The sequence below is a fragment of the Vanessa tameamea genome, chromosome 17 (genome assembly GCF_037043105.1).
Source record: "Vanessa tameamea isolate UH-Manoa-2023 chromosome 17, ilVanTame1 primary haplotype, whole genome shotgun sequence".
Taxonomy (NCBI): Eukaryota; Metazoa; Arthropoda; class Insecta; order Lepidoptera; family Nymphalidae; genus Vanessa; species Vanessa tameamea.
The window spans coordinates 3,002,775-3,027,506 of record NC_087325.1 but is presented as its reverse complement, the minus strand read 5'-3'; the positions used below and the strand labels follow the sequence as shown (position 1 = coordinate 3,027,506).

General features: G+C 31.1%; 2 protein-coding genes across 2 annotated transcripts in view; both read left to right on the top strand.

Moving 5' to 3' along the window:
- The window catches only part of LOC113400588 (glyoxylate reductase/hydroxypyruvate reductase-like), a 501,977-nt gene that overhangs the window by 21,742 nt on the left and 455,503 nt on the right, over positions 1 to 24,732 (top strand). The window lies entirely within an intron of this gene.
- Positions 16,381 to 24,732, top strand: part of LOC113400408 (uncharacterized) — a 45,724-nt gene continuing 37,372 nt past the window's right edge. Inside the window, exon 1 of the mRNA XM_026639963.2 lies at positions 16,381 to 16,764. Coding sequence (XP_026495748.2) covers positions 16,760 to 16,764 — 5 coding nt within the window. The 5' untranslated portion in view covers positions 16,381 to 16,759. The remainder of the gene's footprint in view (positions 16,765 to 24,732) is intronic.

The window sequence follows — 24,732 nt, the reverse complement described above, 5'->3', positions numbered from 1 at the left end:
ATTTTACGTCACAGCCATCCATCGTTTTAATGATCTCAGAGTATGATTACATTTTAATCATAGCTCTGCTCAGTCGTCAACATTGTAAACTAATAAATCGGGCACATTTAACCGTAATTGGTTGAAATTGACACTCGTGGTAACGAACTACGTAAAGGCTCGTGTAAAATGCTATTGTATTTTATAAGACACTTGACAGCTATTGTTAAATACTTCGATTACTGGCAAATGGGCGTTAATGTAACAGCAACCTTGGGAGCTTGGATATTATGTCCCATGTGCAATTACAATGTTTAAAAAAAAATTCAAATTGGAACACAACAGTACTAAATATTGATACGTCACGGTGTTTGTGATAAGTGGATAGTTTCTACCAAAAGCAAAATTTTGTTTTGATTAACAATACATCTATATCTGTCTGTACACTCATTTTTTTTGTCGAATTTCGTCATCAATTTTCGTTTTATGATTCAATGACATCAGTTTTACCATTTTTAAAATTTTTGTCTGTCTGTCTGTCTTTATAAAAAATGCTATACAGTAAGAACATGTGATTGCGCAAATGATAGGCTATATCAATATCTATACGTCTATACTACTATATAAATCTGTAGAGTCTGTCTGTACACTCAATTTTTTAAGAGAGTTTGTTGTGAACGAGTGACAGTTGAGGCGGAGCCAGAGGCTGATTAAGTTTGTCGCGGAAATTCAATTTCTTTTTTAGTTTGGTGTTTCTATTATTAATTTTATTATTTCCACTATTACTTATTATTTTATTATCTTATCTGTTCAATAAATACATTCAAAATAAAAAAGTATGGTTTCCATTGATAATAATAATAATTATTATTATAAATAACTAATTTTAAATAAATTTTAAAACGCCCAGCGAAGCGGGCGGGAAACAGCTAGTACAGCTATAATCTTTAATAATAAACTTGCTGTTAAAATGCGTTAAAAAGTTGTTAGTTATTTTCCGTCAATAAATTCTATTCAAATTGTAAAGTATCTACAAATCGTTTTGTTTCAAGTCGAAGTATTGCAACAAAACCCTATACAGTCAAATATTGCGCAATTTTGATATACATCTCCAGCGCATTCAGCTATTCTCCATTGAAAATGACTGAAATGGAGAAAACATGGTTGGAAAATTGGAAGGAAAACATTATCACACTAGCGACCCGCCCCGGCTTCACACGGGTGTAATGCTGATACTAAATATAATACGGAATGTCTTACATTTTTTATGGGTTTTCAGTCCTTAGACAATGCAAGCCGCTATGTCCCTGCGTTTTAAATCTGTAATATCTTCAAAAATATTAATTTAAATTACATGTTGTTAAGGGTCATATTTATCTATATTATATTCATAATGTATTTAAGGTACTTACTTAAATAAGGATTAATTCTGTATTGCTTAAAATCGCTTCGAAAATAAGCGATTATTTCTCGTAAAAAGTAAAGGAAAAAAAAAGGTTATTGTGGGTTATCCCTAAGAGATAGACATATACCATCGCGGAATTTTTTGAGAACCTTTACAATGTGTACAATACTGTAGTAGTACTTTGATCTATCTCGTAGAGTAAAGCCAGCGTTTGCAATGAAAGCGCAAATAGATGTGTTTATTTACATCACTTTAGAAACCTCTAAAATTATCAGTGTTTCTCTACTATATTGTGCATGTATTATACATGTAAACCGTCATCTAGAATCAGTCTATCTACTAAAAAAAACCGCATAAAAATCCGTTGGGTAATTTTAAAGATCTAAGAATACACAGGGACAGACAGCGGTAAGCGATTTTGTTTTATACGATTCCTTAATTTACGTGAAGCTTATATAATATCCTGAAACCTTGGAAATTATTTCATTATTTTATTTCAAAACGAAAACTTACAAAGTTAGATAAAATATATGATTAATTTAGTTTTTGGTTATCATTATATAACTCTATTTAAATAACGTTATTTATCGAGGAATGTTCGTCCACTCTATGATGATAAATTTAATCTTCCCAAAGCAAGAAGAACTGATATCGGATCTCCATATATGTCATTATACTTCAACAGTTTATATCTCCAAGGCTGATATACAGCTAGACAGAAAAACATATTTAATACAAAGAATATTTCAATCGTACATAAAAAAGGCGTCGGTGTTTTTGTATCGGTTGTTAGTTTTAAACAATTTTATATTTAATAAATATTTTGTATATAAATAAATGATTAAGATTTTCTATCTACTTATTCAATATATTTAACTCGGATATTTATTACACGATCGCTCTTAAACTGATGAACAAACTCGAGTGTGTCCTGAAATAGTACATACGATAACTTTATGATATTGATCATCTCAAAAAAAAAAAACGAAAAGAAACCAATGTTTACTTGGTGGTAGGGCTTTCTGCAAGCCCGTCTGGGTAGGTACCACCGACTCATCATATATTCTACCGCCAAATAACAGTACTCCGCCAAGTAACAGTAGTGGATTGTTGTGTTCCGGTTAGAAGGGGGAGTGAGCCAGTGTAATCACAGGCACAAGGGACATATCATCTTAGTGATGTAAGGAATAGTTAATATTTTTTACAACACCTTTGTCTATGGGCGGTGGTGACCACTTACCATCAGGTAGCCCATATGCTCGTCCGCCAACCAAAGCCATAAAAAAATATATGTAACTGGCTTATAATACTAAGTTTAGAATCGGCATAGCAGTATAGTTGTTATATGTACGAAACAAACCTCGAACTCAACTCGAGTACTCAAAACGATTTTATTCATTTTTTAGTAATTTCACCATTATTTATCGGCATACTTCACAGTTATTAAATTTCCATAATCGTTATTCAGTTAACATAAAAAGTCATAAACTCTCGCAATAATCCCGATACAGGTTTTTAAATACAACACTATAGCAATTTTCATATAATTCCATTATAATATTAATGGTTAAAATAATAACTTTATTTACTGTGTTCAATATTCTCCGCGTAATACACGGACCATTTAATGGCATGTCTTATTATGAACTTTTTAGTTTTTTTGTACATATTCGTGTTATGATAGTTTTATGAGCCATTTAAAAGACGTTCGACTGGAGAACCCGTCTTCGACGTTGGGGGTCGAGGATCCTTGTACCAGGACTGCTTTGCTTAGATATTTTATCTTGACGCAGTTTAATTGAGTTGGTATCATAAATTAATTTAGATTTATCAAATCAACATTTTTAAATTTTATTAATACAGAGATGATTAAAATATATTTCGAGGTCAATAATATTTTGTTTCATTATTTAAATGTATAATTTTATATAAAATTAAATACATTTATTTATTGCCGATTGGACACACAGAACACATCTGATCGATGTCGATATTATTTTTGTTTATTTAGTTTCAGTTTTATTTTACAGAGTGAAGTTTACAAAAAAAATATATAATTTATTATTATAATTTATTTATCGACAATTGACACACACACATCCGATCGTAACTTATGTAAATACTAAAGACTACATATAGGTAAAGATTATAAATGGTTTTACTCAAAAATGTCATTCAGGGGGTGAATAGTTATTTTCTTTCAAATGTCAAATTAATTGTAACAGGAAGAGACAAATAATTGTTTAACCAGAGACCTGCTAAATAACCTTTATTAGTAAAATATTTACATAGTGGTTTGTGTAAGCCCCTTTGGGTAGGTACCACCCACTCATTACGTATTCATTTATCAAACAGCAATACTCAGTATTCTTGTGGTCTAGTTTGAAGTGTGAGTGAGCCAGTGTCTAGGTAACGGTGACCACTTATCATCAGGTTATCCATATACCCGTCCGTACACAAATTTATAAAATTGATTTGGTTCAACTTTGGAAGCTGGAGTTGCGTACAGTCACGTGTCTCGGAAAGCACGTTAAACCGTTCTCTGTCTAAGATCTTTCAGGTCGTATCGCAATTGCCCGCCCATCGGATTATGAGATGTCCTATGTATTTGGCAAGTCTCTCTTCAAAGGACATCATCATCAAAGTATCTTTCAAAATTGACAATTAAAAAATTTATAGCTTCGAATGTATCCCGATAGACTATAAAAGTGTAGACAGATTATAATCGGTACAATGATCTCAAATATAACAGGGACCAATTAATTTTAGAACTTGGTGGTGAAGAAAACGTCTCGAAGATACGTACACGCGTCGATTCTGCATTGCATCCGTTAACGCGCAGTACCGCGTTATAATAAGAGCTGCAAAATTTGTCCTTAAGCATTATATTTTGTTACTTTACTATATATAAAGTAACATAGGGCAGTTTGAATCAATGAATCAATTTGATAATATAAAAAAATCCCAAAAGGAAATTGAATCAGTAATAATATGATTATGTATTGTATCTTCTAATGTGTTTGTCAGCACAAATATTATTGTAATGATTCTTAAACAATGTTTCAGACACAAAAGCGCAGTACAAACAACTTATCACACAAATAGATCGTAAAAATTAATGACATTCCGCCGATCGATTTTCAACGTAAGAAACGCAATTTTTGCGATCCTTTCGATCGCCGCTTTATATTTAAGCTGCGGTTTCATTTAAGATTAAGACTGTCTTAAGACAAATGAAAAATATTAAAATAATGTTAATTGTTTTTTTTTTTCGTATAATTAATTATTCCATTTATTTTTTCAATTTCAATTATTCTTTTTTATTAAAAGTGTATATTCTTTATTACACAAATTTATAAAAAAAGATTTAAAATTTATGATATATAGATCAAGCAACTAGCAGACTGTCGAACTAATTTATCACTGTATACTTCTTTAAATTATGTTAATAAATTATATATATTATAAATAATAAGACTAATAACGAATCTAATAAGGCTTTAAGATTAAAAACCAATTATTTTTTTAGGAATATAAAAATTAAAAAAAAAAACAAGGTGCAATAGAGCAACAGCAACTTAACTAAATTATCCCGTAATTATTTTAAACGTTTTAACTTAATATTTAAGGCGAAACGACGGATGTATATTATTTTTATCGTAACTGCAACTCGAATTATGAAATAATAACGTTAAACTTACGAAAGGTGTAAGATTCTTCCGTAATTTTATTGTTAAACGCATTCTTTCGTTTTTAATACGATATTAAAACAGTTTAAATAATAATTTACATGATAAGTACCTTTGTAATTGTAAAATAATTTGATCGAGTTTAATGTATTCTGATATGATAATACATAAATATCCAAGTTGTATATCTGAGTCGCGATCCAACTACAAGCTGCACTTTAATTTTTATAAGTCTTTTTTTTAAATTAGAGTAACAACCTTTAAACATCCCAGTTCTGGTCATAGTCATCCTCTTTGATTGAGGATAATGTTTGGAGTATACTCTACGGGGATTGCTCGTAAAGAGAGACCAGCCCATTACGTCCGACCAGCCCACTCAATACACCGCGTTCACAGAGCTGTTGCAAAACGTGGGTGAACGTGGTACACCGGGCATCAAAATCAAAGGTGTGGCTCTCTTTATGAGTGGAGATACTGAGAGGGTGGACATTGGATTCTGTTGCCCGGAGGGCTCAGATCGCTTGACTGTGTCTCCTGGAATAGCCTTACTCATTAAAGGGAGCACTTCCAAAGTTAGCATCAAGCGGACCACCATCGACGCGCTATCAACGCAAATGCCGGGTGCTTTGACCTGTCGACTGATGCGACTACGAAACAAAGTAGTCGCACTCTTTGAACGGGAAGAGGAAGCCCCCTTTGCAATGGCGTGCACAATGCTCTAGAAGATGGGCGAGGAGGACCACGGAGGGAACCCAAGTACGATAAGCGTGGACGCCATGAGAGTCGGCTTTGAAATAAGTGACATTGCAGTCCGCTTTGGCTGCCTGTTAGCCCCGAAAAAACATGAGGTTATCGCATATGAGGAAAGGGGGGAAGACCTGAGTTTCCTGAAACCCGAGGTCTCAACAACATTCCCCACTGCAAAGCCGGCCACCATCGAGTCCAAATTAAGCGGATCTGAGCAATTGCAGCTTAAAAATAGCAGCGCAGAGAACGGCCCAGGCCCCGAAGTGCTGTCGAGACAGACGGCCGAGCCCTGGACCTGCAGTGACGGCGGTGACGTGTTTATTGCGATGTCATTCTTCACTGCCGCACATGAAAACCCAGTGGTGCGCGGGTTTGAGCTTACAAATATCAGTTAAGATTCACTTACTATAGCCACTCAATTTAAATACTAAACATAAATCTATTTAAAAATGGAGTAAAATATCCTAAGTATTGCCTTAGTAAGTAAAAGACTATTTACAGTGTTGAAAAGCTAAATCTCATGATATAAATGAACAATAAATACAGTAATACTAGATAACAAAGATATTAATAGAACTTAAAAAGGAGAATACCTCTCAAATACTTCACTCACACATGCAAATATTGATTCAAACAATTGTATTGATAAATACCGAACCTATTATTGCACTTGTGTAACAGTAATGAGAATCGATTGTACTATCATCGCTGTGATCTCTGTGCGCCACGGTAGCGTGTATTTAATCGCTGTTATATGATTTGGTCGTATCACGAAATGCTATAATATAATAAGCGATATAATACGTACATTAATATATACACACAAAAATACACCTTATAATCCTTGATTATGAAATTTGATAAATGTTTTATTTTACAGATCTATTAGTTTTAGTTACGCAAACGTTGTTGAAGTAATTTGTAATAAATAAGGAAAAAAAATCGGGTAACAATGCGACGAAACGATTGTGTGTTTTGATTAGAATCAGTCTAATAATAATGAACTAACTATTGACACACAAGTTATAATGAGCGAGCCCGAGAGGCGCAAATAAAACGTTTTATTTCTAAAACTATTTATAAAGAACCAGAAGTAAAGAAATTACATTTATCCTATCAACTAATTAGCCTAATGTCTACTGCTCGAAGCGTGAGCCAGAAGTGAAGTCACCTTCGTACTCGATACTCATGGTTGGCGGCGATTCATCGGTGGTCTTGATGTTACAACTCGTACGATTCCCACGTTATGTGTTACGAAGAATTATTGAATTCACGGCGATCGCTTTGGTGGTCTTTGTGTTGTATTCCCCAGAATGCTCAAGTAAGGTGATACGAGAATTCTTTAATGTGCAATTTCGATGGGAAATATATTACGAAAGGTATAGATCGATAGTTATCAATACTGTAGTCTAGTGCTATTATAACACACAAATAATTGTGATTTGTAAGCAAATCCCAAACAATATTCGTCTTCAAGTTCAATCTAATTTTACACATAACAATAACAATGGCATGTATTTCACTCCAACACAAAAAAATACATTAAAAACAAATTTTAATAATAAATTTTACAAATGTGGTTTAGATACTAGGGGCAGATTAAATACACTGGTGATGTTCGGTCATACCAATAAACGATGAATGAGTTTCTGATATATATCTATGATATTGATCATCAGCATCGTCCTTGGTCTATACGTACGTGTTCGTGAAAAGTCTGAGATAAAAACACGTTTGTATAACGTATTTTAATGGATCATAGTAAAAAATGAAATCCACGCAATACGGATTTAGCCTTATTATTTATTAAAGATCTAACACAGTGAGTTGGCTGTATATAAAACACCGAATATCCGGTTTGGTTTTCGGGCAAAGTATCAAATATCCGGAGCCACAGAAGCGAAGGTACTTGGGTTTGTACAACGGTACGTGCCAAGAAGTATCAGGTATATGGAATGTTGAGTTCGTTTCTCTAATGAGTCGTTTCAAGGTTATATAAACTATATATAATTAAAATCTTAATTAATAATAATAATGAAAGAATTTATTTCAAATTTAGCCTACCAATACTTTATTAAAAGTCTAAGTTTATTTAAAAAAAGTCCCTTACCACTCACTAGAATATAAATGGTAATTCTATCCTTGACGATTCATGCAAATGGTACTTTAAAATATGACCTTGAAATTTCTGATCAATTGAGAATTAAATTGAGCCCAAAAAAACTTTAATTTGATAGTTACTTCATTTGTTTATTCATTTAAAGTAAAACTATATATTTTAAATACAATATTAAACTGGATATTATATTTTTTTCGACACCAAATTGAGTAGCTGCTATGCGCACTGAGTACTCAGGTATGAGTAAAAGAACAAGCGGAATAATGAATATCTATGAAATATCGTAATTGTCGCGTCCAGTGAAACTGCATCCTAAATTGTCTCTACAAAGATAAACCAGAAACAATTTTAACGTCGTTAAGCGCTCCAATCATAGTATTGTTCATAGGCTCGCAGTAATGTATAAAACGATAAAAATATTTGTTGTTTTTTAAGTGCGTTCGCTTTGTAATGTAGGACATGAAATCGACATTAACAATTTCTCGCGTACGTAAAATAACTTTCATGTTTCATATTTTCCCATACAATAAATTATCTATATACATAAAAGACATAGACGGAACTGTCTGTTTCAGCCCTTGTAATTTTATAGACACAAAATTAAAATGTTTTGTTTTTTTTTTTTAATCTGATAAACTGACTTACTAATAATTGTTATGTAATTAAGCGTGTAGAGTTACTTATATCGTTTTAAATCATGAAATTCGTTAATCCTTCACGACACTGAAACTAACGAACGTGTTATTTTTGCTAAAACAACTCAAGAGTAAGCTACATACATCCTTACTAATACTATAAATAAAAAGTGAATTTGTTTCTGTGCGTCACGTCTGAACTAGTCCGATCCTTATGAAAGTCTTGCAATTGGGTTCAAAAAATAAATAATAAATTCGTCCTGACCGAGGACTATAGCATACGAGTGTGCGGCAAATTCAACACGATCGGAAAGAGTTCAGACGCAGGACCTCTACGAGCTTTCCGAGGCACGGGAATGTACGCACTTCTAACTTCCAGACTGCGGGGGTAAAAACCTAATAACTTTTTATTATTCCGACATGGAGTTTGAACCTAGGACTTCGGGATGAACGAGGCAGTTAACGGAAATGCATATGGGCTGGTTAACAAGACCTCCCTCCTTACGCGGGTCTAGATGGCGTTCTAATGAGATACGGAAGACGGAGTAATATCTGAGATCTGGTGGTTGGCAGTCCGTGACGGTAAACAAAGTGATTTATATTTCTCACAGTGCAATCGTTTACGGGTCAAGGTGAACAAGAAGCCCATTTGCGCATCTGCCTTCCAAGTCAAAGCCGTCTTAATATATAAACACAACTATTACGCCATTAATTCTCTGATGGAGATAATTATCTGTTCAACATATTTATTGCTATGACTTCTTATAATATATGGAACGACGGCTATATATTTTCAGAGTCATTATTTCTTTTTAACTCGATACCATAATCGCTTCCGTTATATCTCGTTTTGCGCATGCGTAAACATTAGCATCGTATTTTGTAAACAATTATAAAAATATAAGGAGGTTTTATTCAATACACATTTTTTTATTTTTTTTAGTGGAACGATTTTTGTTTTTACTTAAACATATAATATATGTCTATCTCATGTAATCTATATTGTAAAACCTCATTTGTTCCCAAAATTTATGACTTCAGATATATTTTTCTAGTTTTAAGAAAAATATACAATTTGAAAAACGAAGTCAAATTAATTAACAATTCAATTATTACGTTAAATGTATCCTGGTTATATATTTAATTTTTAAATGTATTAATAAAGATATCGTATTAAATGGAACGAATATAAATATATTTAATTTTTATTATTTTTTATAGTGATGTTCTAATACACAAAAATATTACAAATTAATGCTCTATTTTATAAAAGATATCTTCCAGTCTTGTGTAAGTAATTATATTAATTCAAAATAATAAAATAAATAAACTACAGATAATAATTAATTTATCTTATTTTGATATCTTATTATTTTGATTATGGACATTCGTATATTTAAATTTTGTGTCAGAACACATATATAAATATTTTAATTTACGTACAAGTCTAAAGGCTAGAAAAAAGCCGAAGTACTTTACAAAGCAAAATATTTACTTCGTGTTCTCTTTGGTAAAGGCATTAATACCCTTGATTCCTCGCGATCGAAGCACCCAACAATTCATCCATTGATATATAAATTCTACTTTACTTGTACGATTACACACACATTAAATTCACTTATATATGCATTCCTCGTTAAAGTCTTAGTGTGTAAACAAACAAAACGTATACATCGCCATAAATACGACCTTATAGGAACAACGAGATACATAAACTGAACGTAATTTAAAACTCTTCCCTAATTCAAGGCAGTAAGGACTGATTTCGTTTAAATAACACTTTGTTCGTTGCAAATAATTTTTGCAACATTTTGCAGAATGAGCCGATATCGGGATCAGGCCATTAACGCGAAGAGTTTAAGGCGTGGCCACACTGACGTGTTGATTACAACTTTCGGTACCGAAAAATTCAGCGTCGGCCACATCGGCGCTAGCCCCCGGGCGTTTCGGCGCTAATGAAATAATTCCACATGTAATTTAAAACTGTTTAAGATGTCAAATTTTAAATTGGATGCGCGAAAAGGTTGGCATGAAATAATAAATTAATCGGTTCTCTGAACGGTTAAAGTGACTCCGGGTAATGAATTTTGAGTTAAGTAGGTGGTGTGTTTTATATTTTTTGCGTTTATTAGCGCTCCGGACGCGCGCTTGATTGATGGTAGTCAATTTAAATGCGTAATCGGATAACTGTGATCGCTCACTGAATTTGCAAGGACGCTTTAGTAGAGCTAAGAAGGAATGTCTATATGTTACGGTTTTTTTTATCGATTACGTCATATTGTCAAATTATCGAATGGTACGGTTGACAAAGCAGACAATAATGAAGTTTATATATTTTAGTAAAGTGTACAGTCATACCATTTGTAAACAATCATCATTGGCTCGTATTTTAATGAAGTAAAAAAAAAAAATTATTTAATACTATGATATATATTTTATGTAAATGAAAAAGAAAATTACGTTCATTTTTAAACGATTATTAAATTTATTTTATATCTCGAATAAATTACAAATGAACTAAATAACTATAGAATATTGTTCTATTACAAAATATATAATAATAATAACCTTATTTATATAAAATAAAGCTTGTTTTCGTATGTGTTATAAGTTTACAGATCGTTCATCCGAGTTGAATTGATTTTTTTACAGGAATGTTGGCTATAATTGCGTGCATGTCGTGGAAACCAGAAGGTTCAGTACTATTACGTATTTATACACTAGCCCTATCGGATAAATAATTGTCATAAAAAACTAAAGCTCTTTCAATTAGTTAGTGTAATATATATTAATGTTCTATTGGTTAGAAATAAGTCTTCTAGCCTGTGATAGGTCTGTTTCTCCTAGACAATATCAGTAACCAAATCGAACACGGTGGTGGATTTAATGACAAATTAATATCCCAAAGGATGTTCCGATGTCTTACTTGAATTTTATTTTTGTGTTTGTAACCTCAGTCCGTAATTTATAAGTATTTTTTTGTAAATAGCTGTTACCTGACCGCTTCATTGGCAAAAGAGTGGGAAACGTTGATGGGATTAAAAAAAAATTAGAACCATGATTCACAGTCCATTGCTTATATGCGATACGTTCAGAGGTTGTCACGTGATTGATGTACGAAGTAAAATATGTTCTTTTTATACATACAAGACTACATAATACGTACTTCCAGGTTGTTCCCAGTTTTGACAAAATCCAGTATTGATAATAAATTTACTGTAAGAAATATTAAACATTCCTTACATCGCTAATGCTCCACCAACGTTGTGAACTAAGATGTTATGTATCTTGTGCCTGTAGTTACACTGGCTCACTCACCTTTCAAACCGGAAGACAACAATACTGAGTACTGTTATCTGGCGGTAGAATATCTGATGAGTGGGTGGTACCTAACCAGGCGGGTTTGCACAAAGCCCTACCAGCACCAAGTAAGAACTACACTCAAAATTAGATTGATATAAAATGTTAGCATGTGTTTTAGGAAGGCAGACATACGGGTTACCTAATCGTTGATTTCGCGTATAGACTAGCAGAAGAAGTATAAACAATTTCTTACACAGTCAACACGTCGTTAACCGCGGTATCTAAGATTTTATGTCTCTGTAATTGCACCTCTAATTGCAATTGCCTTACCGTTTAAACTGGAAACACCAATACGAATATTAGGGTTTATCGTTTATGTAAACATATACATGAATTGTGAAACGATTTCCATTCAACAATGTTACGTTGAATCGATTACTGAAGTTGGTTGAGCGATTTTAATTTTGCTCTTACTAAACAAGCAATGGTTAACAAATAAAATAGGAATATATTATATTTTTTTAATTTATAATACGTAGGTGGCAAATAGATTACCTGATAGTAAGCGGCTAGTGGTTACCCATAGATGTTGACGCTGTGAGTAATATCAACTAAGTATTTATCATCAATCTACTAAAGTGACGTGCTTTATCATTGCATTGTATTGTTAAAATTAAAAAAAAAAAATGTTTCGAAATATGAAAATTCATATAAGTTCATTATGTTCGAATTTCCAAGTCGAACACTAGGTTACTGAAGTCATTGGTATTTTTAGGAGAATACTAACACTATAAAAGCGAAAGTTAGTTTGTTCATTGCATTGAGTAGCTAAGAGATTAAAGTATTAACTCAACCGATCATCATAAAAATTAGCATACACGTTAATAAGAGAGGATTCCTGTTTAAGGAGAAGGTTTAAATTTTTTTTTCTCCTTATTAAGAGATATACGCGCACCAGAATGTGTAAGTTTACAAATAAAGTTAAATTTGTTCCCTCCTCGTCTATTAGAAAATCAATCCATCCCAATCAGATAGCTTCTCAAGTTGCTAATATAATTTATTGGCCCTAACGAGATTTGAAACTAGGACCACGGGAGTATGAGCCACTAAACCAATGAGACGGTCAAATCGTTTACAATAAGGTAAAAACAAAACGAGCAAGCGGAAAATCAAAAATCAAGCAGAAAGAAAATTATTGTAGTCATTTGATTTGATATCTACTGCCTATGTAATTCCTTCAAAATTGATTTCACCTTCATATAACAAAACATCTTATACGACAACCTCTATGGATAGAAGTTTTTTTATTTTTTTTGTTTATTATATTTAGTATGTCAAGGTTGTATTGTCATCAGCACCACGAAAAAGACGCCGAGCAAACGAAAAATATGATCACAAGTATCACCACGTGGTCAACGTTGCATAGATCTGCTATAAGTTGGAAAATTGACGATGTCTAGTCGTCATTTTTGAAGACATTGAATTGAATGAAGATAACCTTTATGGAAAAGTTTTTTTTTAATCTATTATATTTAGTATACGCGTTCTAACCACTGAGCCATCTCAGCTCTCATGATTACGGGTTCAAACCCATGCAAGCACCACTGAATTTTCATGTGCTTAATTTGTGTTTATAATTCATCTCGTGCTCGGCGGTGAAGGAAAACATCGTGAGGAAACCTGCATGTGTCTAATTTCAACGAAATTCTGCCACATGTGTATCCGCCAACCCGCATTGGTAGAATATGCTCCAAAGCTTCTCAAAGGGAGAGGAGGCCTTAGCCCAGCAGTAAGAAATTTACAGGCTGCTAATGTATGTATGTAATTTAGTATACTAAGGTTGTATTGTCTCTATCACCAATAATTTGAACTCAATCATTTTAGTGGAATGGGTTTAAAATTCATTCGCAAGACTCGAACATACTAGAAGGTAAATTAACATCGTAAAATGGAATACAATAATAAAAAAATAAATACCATGATAAAATGTTATCAAGTTAATAAATATCATGCAGGCTTTGATAATGTTACATTGTAACATTTGAAACTGCGTCTAAGTGATGCTATTTATTTAGTTGATAAAATTATAAAAATGTTATTTCGAAGTTAAGTTTACTAGTATTTCCTTTTGTAGCTTTATACTTGTTACCCCTCCCGGCTTCGCATGGGCACAATGGGTATACTTTTAGATGGATGAAAAAATATAAAAATAAAAATTGTTTTTCCGGTTTGAGAGTTGAAATTCTCTCGATTCACTCTATTTATTGATGAAAACCGCATTAAAATCTGTTGCTTAATTAAATATATATAAGCGCACAGACGGCGGAAAGTGACTTTGTTTTATACTATGTAAATTGTAGAGAGATATATAATTCCTCTGTATGTATGTCCGTCACGAAACTTTTCCTAAGCCGATTTTGATCTGTATGTACCTTTGTATATTTTAAATTACTTGGATGGTTTAAATTGGATCCGGTTTGTAGTGCTGCTATAGGAAAGAAAATAAAATATAATATTACCATCCATTCAAGGTCGGGACAGATCAGTAGTTTTTTCTCCTCTGTTGAACTGTGAACTGTTTTTCTTTTTTTTATTGGTATTCATTGACGTGCTTTATTAACGATAATTTAGAAAATAATAAATGTTACAAATTCTAAAAATGTATATGGGTATGTATTATGTTCGAACTTCGACCACAAGTCGAAAACTTGGTACTGAAGTCGTTGGTATTTTGACGTGAATCCTAACTAATACTATGGACGTTAGTTAGTTTGTTCTCTTCATTGAAAGTTAAGATCATTAAAGTATTACAGTCAACCGATCATCATAAAAATTAGCATACAAGTTATAATAAGACATAGAGTATCTAACACCTAGAACCTTTTCGGTACTTCCACCTTACACACGTGATGTCGCGAATGGAAACGAGTTTAAATATAGAAACTAACTAGGCATCTCATACTCTGTTATTGTCATATGACGTAGATATCAAAGTGTCAAATAATTTTGGTAAACACTTACAAAATTAAAATAAAATTTTTCTATAGGTATTCATCACAATGTTTCACAATTAGAATAAAACTATTAAAATTACTGTATCTCAGAGTACATGTTCTGTCTTGTATATACCGGTATATAACACACAAAATTAAATTATTTAAAAATTAAAATTATGATGCAATAACGTCGTTTTGAAACGACATATATACTCATTAAGATACAGCTAAACATATATTGGATATATAATAGGTAGGGGTAGACACAGATGTGGGTATCAAACAATATCTGGATTAATTTATCTTTATCCAAAACGAAGTAACTTAAAATTAAAATATACTCGAAACCACTAAACTGGATTTTAATAGTTAGTACATTTTTGTTCGTGTTTTAAAATCGATATAGGTTATAATCTAGCTAAATATAATTCTAAGGCTGTAACTATATTTTAACCGAGTCGTAATAAACGTTTGATAGTTTATTTATTCCTCTCTGAGATACTATAAAAATATCATATATTTACATCCAACGCAAGTCTAGTTATTATCGGGTATTCATATCGTCAAAAAAAAAAAATCTCCATAGAGTTTAAAATAATACAACTTCTTTAGAGAAAAGATAAGATATAAAATATTTAAAAATGGTATAATGTATTTAAATATAATCTGTGTGATTTTAGTAGAGAAATAATACATTCGTATAATCATTTGTACCAATTAAATTACATTTTTATTTTCAATCTACTTAAGAGTGTTTTAAAAATAGAATATAATAATTTAATTGTAATATTCACGTTCTTTATTTAAAATATTATTGTTTTATATTTAATAATAAAATCGTTCGTAAAATAATATATCTTAATTAATAATATAAGCGAATTGTCCCCTTCGTTTAGAAAGCTAACTGACCATTGTCACTGGTTATTTTAAACCTGACGCTCGGATGCTGCGCGTGCGCCGGACATTTTATTTTTACTACGATTAATTAAATAGCACTTTGAGACCGATCGAAAACGCGATAATTATGCGTGCTTAAATATAATAAATAAAACCGTATTTTATCTATAAATAATAAGGGAAATATATCAAGTTGTAAATGTATTCAAATTGTTAAAATTTATAATATTATAATGTTCAATAATATTGGCAGCTTTTCATCTAAGTATTTTAGTGCGTCACGTTTTTTTGTGGATGTTATAAATTTGAATATAGACTTCTAGTTCCTCGTCCGAAATAGGACAGGCGAGAAAATCTTTTACAGAAGAAAAAAAAAACGTATAAATACATCATCATGAATAATTTATAACGAAAAACAATAAAATATAAAAATATTATATCCACGCGTCAATCGAAATTCATTCATAAAACTATCCAATAAATTCAGTATGAAGTGACGTAAAAAAATGGTCATAAAAAACACATGCTACGAAACGCAATCTGCTAAAAGCTGTGAAATTACGCGCGAACCCCGCCTAAGATTGGTCGATGTGCAGTTTAGTTTGTTTGTTACAGTGCACCCGCTCACTGCACACGCATGATCGCAGCCGTGCAGTCGCGGCGCACGCGTCACCCGACGCATCGGTAAATGTGACCGCACCCTTACATTCCGTTACCGAGTACCGAAAAGCTTAATACAATAATATCACTATGCGAAATAAATTTAAACGGTCCTATAATCGTCCACTTGCTAGGTGCATAATTCGACTTACACGTTCATGATTTCGGTTTCGATTCAAATCCAATTTTTCAACATCGAATTGAATTTCAAATAATTCTTTATATAAGCGTTCTTGTTTTTACACGTTGGACTATTTCCCGTTGTATTTTCAAGGAGGTGGTTTTGTGTACGGGATTTGTTTTTAAAGATTTTGTGCATCTTTTCCGATATGAGGTAAGATACTTTTTTATTTAATGTTCTTATTTTGAATTTTTATGACAGTTTCGTTTTGTTTTAAATTTTGTTATTAATATTATTTAAAAAGAGTTTTTATTGAATGCTTAAATTAAATTTAACTTACATATATCATTTGGTGAGTGCTATAAGTTACAATTATATTAAAAATCATTATTTAACTTGTATAATTCATTTTGTATTTTTGGAATTTATTTGTTTTTTTTTTATATAAATACAAATTGTACGCGAATTAAATTAAATTGAAAAAATATATTTAAATATCGAATTTGGTGAAATAGCTACATCTGAGCTATTCTTTGCATGAAATAATTTTAAATGCAAAGTATTCGATTTATAAATTTATTTTATTCAATAATTAAACAAGCTTTATTATTATTTTTCTTTTCGCGCCATAACGAACAAAAGATCAAGTTTAGAACTATAAATCAAGAATCATTATTTTTAGTCAAGTCTATTCTAAATATAACTAGTGAAAATCGTATAAATTACATTTGGAGTCGTTTTGTTACAAAACCTATATCGAATAGCTTTTATTTTATAATAGGTTCGAATAAAACGATATCATTTATATCGGTTTAAAATCAGCTGTTTTTAATTACAAGATATGATTTATAAACCCTTCTTAATTTCTCGTTATAAGAGTTAATATACAAATGTATAAATAATCTTTAAATATGTTTGATACAGTGCCTGAGCCAGAGCTTGAAAAAAAAAAAAAGACAAAATTTTGAACGTTTGTTTTTATTTGCATGTATTTCCTAAATAAACAATAAATTAAAATTCTATTTTTAAATATTGATCATTATGAAATAAACGCAACGTATGTTTCGTTATTTTTCCGGATTAACGTAAAAACTACTGAGCCCATTAATATGAAACTTTCACATTATGATAGTAATAAATAACTTTAACTAGTTCTTAACAGATTGCCTTTTAGTATGTTTTTATGTTGTTTTATATCTGAGATAGGTACTCGAAGATATGTAACAAAAATGTCTAACTAGTTTTTCGCAATGATACGAATATTGACCAAAACTTTGGAAAATCCTACACATAAACTATATGCGGTACATAAGTCACAGTATTTTTTTATATTTAAAATAATGGGATGAAATAAAAGTTATGTGGAACCTGGTCATCTCCTCAGTCCTCATTAATTGCAAATGAATCACGAATGGATGGGGCTTTACAAGTAGTATAAGTTTTACTAGAAAAAAAAAAACTAAAATTATAAAAAATGCTTTTGCCTCATTATTAAAAAAAAAAAACGGAATGAAACTGTTAGCTGTGTAATTGTTTGTTATTTGTAATATATTTAGTTAATTCACATTAGTTCTAAGACACCATAATATAAGTAGGTAGTCAGGATAAAATAAATTTTAGGTATGTACCTATATATTCGTTCATGATACCTATCGTATATTTTTATGACAACAGCTTATAGATCATTGTCATTTTTAAATGCTGAGGAAGTCAAACGTTTCGTTTCCGATTTATGTATAAAATGTGGACATGATGAGTTGTACCTAAGCTCTCTCCATCAACATAAGACTTTGTGTAGGGAATTTTGGGTGGGTAACCCCCATACTTCTATTGTATTTTTGTTTTTTATTCTATAATTCCTAGCTAAACATTATTTTAGTGCAAGAAGTATATATTCAAATTTATGCTTCGTCTGCTTCGTTGGTATAGTGGCTATCCTATGTGTCGGGATCCTCAGGTCCTGGATTCAAAAATCTAATCGAGTTAGTGGTAAGCTAATGTATATTTGTGTCAAAAAACAAACAATAACAGCCCAAAATTTGGAGGTTAAAAATGTACATTCGTTTAAAGCCGTTCACCCTGCGCCTGAACTCTCTTTGGTCGGATCATCGGATAACGAGAGTCGGGAAGCAGCGCATGCACTCTTAATATATCATGAGCCATTGGCTAGTGTTCGTGCAAACTGGCTGCCGTATATCTTCATCTTCATCATATATTTAATCAAAATTTAAATACACTTCATTCAACTAGATTTTTACAAGTACATTTGAATCGTCATTTTGTTTGAGTGAATTGCATTAAGTTTAATCCTAGCACCCTTTCGGTATACAGGCTCTACCGAGAACTGGCAAGAAACTCAGGAGTTACTATCTTCTCAAATACAATTATATAATACGTTAATATAATATATCCTGCTTGAAAGTCAACAAGTGTATCAATAAGAATATTAAACATAGTAATAGAGCATTTATTCAGTGTTTTAATTATCATGAAAATGAAATTTAATCGGATATATTATACTTTATTATGAATGACTTTTGCGTCGATATTTTCGATTATTCTCGATTTGTTTGGCCGACTTATTAATAAACATACGTGAAAATAATAATATATATAAAACAGACGTTCACATCAATTTCAAAAGCAGAGAATCCAATGGTTGGGACTCTAACAGCTGTTCTTTTTTCCCTCTCAGTAGGATTTGGTTGCGATGCGGATTTCGTTTGGGGCACTGTAAGACACCTTTATTTTTATTTTTTTATTTTTTATTATTATATCTATTGTATTTCATTGTCAAATTGTCCACAGCCATCCAGCCCCATCTTAAGTATAAAAAGCGCCCGGATACAAGCAGTCCTCTTGCGATCTCCTCTCCCCAAAAAATATTTTCGAGAGACCTGTTAGGGTGCCTCATCTACGGCAAAAAACTTGACCATGGTCAGCAAGGCCAAGATCTCCTGCTCCTTGGACTAAAGGCATGTTATCGGCAATTCTGTTAAAAAAAAACGTAAAAATAAGCTAGTAATTGCAGCAAATTAACATTTCGTTTATCGTTTCAATTATAGATACTTATTATTAAATAAAAAAACGATACAAAAATTAACTTAGTTAAAAAATAAGCTTACAAATTAAAATGGCAACTACGAATTACCAATTTACTTAAAGTTATATTGCACCAAAAATTTTCGTAATAATAAAATATTCAATTCTCATATCAATTATGAAGCAACATTTATTCTTATATAGTACTGGTTTTACATAACAGTAGTACTGTGGTAATTAAGCACACTCAGATTTGACACCAGGGTTTTCGTCTTAGATCCAAATTTACCATCCACTAGGCAATAGGGGTCAGTTAAACATCCCAAAATCAAAAAGCAGGCTATAGCTGAAAAGTTATCACTTCTATATGTAGGCTGTACATTCTTATTAACATTAGTTCATCATCTTCATTGTTCGATACAGAAGGTCCCTTAAAAATAACGTAAGTTAATTCAACAATGAATTCTATATCGATTACTGGATAAGTACTTATCAACTTAACCCCTTCGTAACAGAATCGCGAAGCCCCTCGTCGACATAATTACTACTTCATTAGTATATGACATAGCGTAATGCTACGGCGTTACATACGATGTTACATAGTTCTAATAAATATGGTTTCAAATATATATTTGTTATATTTATAGAATAGTTTACAATTTCTATAAATTTCAAACTATTAATCTGATATTGAACTACCTACGTACGTACATATATGTTGCGATTTCTATGAAATAGTATATCTATATGAAACTACATAATTAAAACTAAACTACATAAATGCAAATAATTTTATATTTGGTAAGTTGAGGTACTTCCAGATATTTAGTATCAATCCGTATTGACAACACAAAAATTACCAAATTGTCTTCCATTGAGAGTTTACACTTACGACCTTTCGTCATTGGATAGCGGTTATATAAATACACAATGTTTTGTCTTTTTTATTCTAATGATAAATTACTAAGGACAGAAAAAGATATCTATAAATTTGACAAAAGGAAACAGAATCGATAAATTGTAAGAAACTATTAACTGTCATCTACGGACGATTCTGCGTCGATTGGTCAATATGTTTAGCAGATATCACGAGATTGACGCACAATGAAATATATATACATAAATTATACACAGACGTTCAACGCCAAATTTTTCTCCATATCGTGTTTACGTTAAATAAATTAAACACGGTAATTGTATACGGAGGGTGCGGAAACACCGTTTTGTTTCGACATTAGGGTACAACCAACCCTAAAAAACATAAACGCATAATCTGTAGGCTACATGAAAGTATATGTTTTATGTGACAGTGATTTTCGTGTTTGATTTTGTTAGGTTGTCTATACTGATTACTAAGTGTTGTGTACACTATATACTTTTTTTTAATCGATATTTTTTTAAAGCGGACGGGAACAGCTACTTAAAATATATTTAAGAAAAAAAAAGTGACGTGTCATGGGACATCCGGTTGGAACGAAGTAGGTTTCGCTATATATCACGTATTTAATAACAGACACGATGATATAAATTTACAACAATATAAATGAAAAGAAATAAAACTTGTATTAAAAATCCCTTGTGAATTAAAACAATAGCAAAATATAAGTTTAAAACATTGAACCGTTTATAATAAAAAGAGACAGAGAAACAGACAAAAAAAAAGAGAGGGCAATATAAGTTCCAAAAACAATTGTTTCTACATACCATTAAAATAAATGGATTCACAGTTGTTATTGCTCTAGTGTGAGAGGAATTGCTTATATTGTATATAAATATATAGTATTGACAACACGTTCACGCTTGACCACCATTATACTTGATATAATGGTATTTATTATGTACTAGTTGTGAGGACGAGTACCTCTGAAAACTTGTATGATAAATTTAACGATCATCAGTTGAATATTTAAAATTTGAAATCGTATTAAACAAATAAATAAACTAACTATTATATAAATAATATTAGTTAGAACAGATGTCAGAATATTTTAATCAAATATGAAAATCGTTTGCCTAGAAGATACGCATGCACTCTTAAAAGTATCCGAATCATAATTCTCGAGAAACACAAACGTTTGCAAGGACATTTGACATTTAAATAAATACGAACTTATGTTTGATTATTTTATCATATTTATCACAATGTCACCAAGAAAACAAAACTATGAAGAACTTTACTGTTGAATTTTGAAAAGAATTAAATATTCTTATTTAAATTCCATTCCAAATTTTCCAGAAACCAGAGTAGAGTCAATTAAAGGTACAACTTAAATTAAAAGCTAAAACTTAAGTTTAAGTCTTAACGTCATATACCTAATAGACTCGTTTCCGTCCGCGGTTTTGCTCATGTGTGAAGTTGCACGTATTAGGGTTACAAAGTATTAAGTCTATGTTCTATTTCAGACTATAATCTCGTTCTTCTAAATTTCATTCAGATCCGTTCAGTCGTTCTGGTACGATTTACTAACAAACACCCATCCATTTTCACAATCATATTAGTAAGATAGATTATTTGTTAAATCAATTATTTCTGTTCCACCCTTTCCACTAAATATAATATCAAACGTACTCTATGGCTTAAGTAGGTGATTTTTCCATTTATAAATGTAGCAATAGATTATAGTAGATATTAACAAACGTTAAGAAAATAACCGTCTTCAGATTATTTATCGTTTTAAACATTGTAGACAATTATGAAATGTATCAACGACAAAAGAGTTTATATATGTCAGTACTTGGTAAAGACTTAAGTCCTAAGATCTTTGCTGAACTGGCGGTAGATTTTATTTAAAAAATAATAAGCATAATCCTTCATTTTTAAATCTACACAATCATTATATAGAATATTATTTTCTAAAAATACAAAAGAACAGCAAATAAATTATTACAACAATATAAAATACCTATAAAACACAATCCTAAAACGGAGTTACACATAAAAAACTATTAAATTCACCGTCGAATCACATATAACTGTCCCCAATAAATCTTTGTCCTTCGCATACGAAAACAATAAAACCAAATTAATCTCGAACCTCGTTTCTGATGTAAGGAAACTAGATTTTTTTTGACAGAAACAAAGTCGTATTCATCGTATTATTCATGCAGTGAACAAAGCTATAATGGGAGTCAATGTGATGGAAGAGATATCTGCTTTTAATCTTTTTTACCCTCCAACGAAGTCAGGAAGACGGGATAGCTAAAAAGTGAGATGACTTTAACGACATTTTAGTTCGATATAGCAGTGATAAGTATTGCGTGCGGTCGAAATTAACTCGACATTCTTTTACGACATTCGATTTATTTATTTTTTTATAATGAAATAACATTTTAATTAAAACTATTTAAAATAAGAATTACTTAGTTTTTTTTCTTCATATTTAAATAAGACCAAACCGGTATTATGGGTCCTAAAACGAAAAATATTTTTTAAAATCGGTTCTTAAATGAATGGTAACAAACAAAAAATACAACTGATTATGAAGCCTTTCTTTCGAAGTCGAAGTCGGTTAAAAAATGTCAATATAATGAAAAAAATACGTCATTTTTATAATACGTGCATCTTAACCAAATATTGCAAGTTCAAAGCCGGAAAGGAACTATTGAGTTTTCATGTGATAATTCATTTCGTGCTGGGCGGGTGTTGAGTGTAATTTTGCCACAAGTGTATCCATCAATCCACACTGGAACAGCGTAGGAGGCTTCGCCCTTTTTACGTATTAATATTACATATACATGTATTTGAATGTAAACAAAGTCTTTATTCTTCTTCACACAACACACACACACACACATAAGTTAAAAAAATGCTAAGATATAAAAAAATATACATTATACGACGAAAATAAAGTTGTGACCTTACTGAGGTCTGTTTTCGTTGCTTTTTTTTTAATTGTCGCTCTTCGTGTTTTTATTTTCCAAGTATTTCCTTGTGTAGTTGAGCGTATATCGGCTTATACGTTATGACAGGTATCCCATGTGGTGATGCTGTGGAAGCCGTTTTGACAGCGAGCTGCCATTTTTTATTACACAAAATTCATATATTCCTCAGCATTAAGCACAGAAACCTTAACCTTTACCTTGAAATATTTTTAAAAATAAACTTTTGTAATTTGAAAATAAGATTTAATATTGTGTGTGTTTTTTTTTTAAACTATTTTATAACATCACAATGAACCATCAAAATGTTTAAATCAAGTTGGATAAGTTATCGCATGATTGTAAACATTGAACATTTTTTTTTCTTTGTGCGTCAATCAAGTTAAAACTATCGAACATACCGGTATAACATTATAACCAATCGACACGAAATCGTCCTTAGTTTATAAGCCAATGTTTATTTTATTCCATTGATACTTCCCCCTTTTTTTAATTCACATTTAGTTTAACGTTTATAGTTTAGTAGGCGTTTAACAGCTAGTTCATTAATCTAGATAAACTTATAGCCTATTCCAATGGAAGTAGGAAAAAACATAAACAAACCTTAGATTTTGATTTGCTAATAACTCAGCTATGTTGTGGTCTACTAAGAGTTTATGATTAATAAACATCTATTTATAATATAGAACTATTGTATTTAACCACTTATTTAGACTTTAATTTTACTTCCAAAATTCCGATAACAGTTTCGTCGACGTTCAAAACGCCATTTTTTCTCAAATCGCAAATGTGAACATCACATATCGTAATTAGAGTTACTTTTAAAGAAGATGTAATTTGATGTATTTTTACTAATTTATTATTGTTAACATTATTTTATTTTAATTAAATGCTTATGTGTTCAGATTTTATATTAGGTTAGATTAGATAATTAATATATTAAATTAAATTCATATCATTGTATTCAAATTGCTCTAATTCTGTATTATTTGTAAGTGGAAACTTAATTGGTATCTGTATTACCTTTTTTAATCATATATTTGTGTATTATGTTACTGTTTGTTTCCCAAATAAAATAAATAAATAAATATTAATCGAGCCCTCGACCGATGATATCGCGTTCATTTGTTGTCAAATGTTGTTTATTTAGTTTTTTTCCTGTTATGGTTGGAATAGAGAATAGGTAAATTATATGAAAGGTTTTGAAATATATAAAAAAATAGCGACAGATGATAAAAATAATTATTATCGAAATTTTAT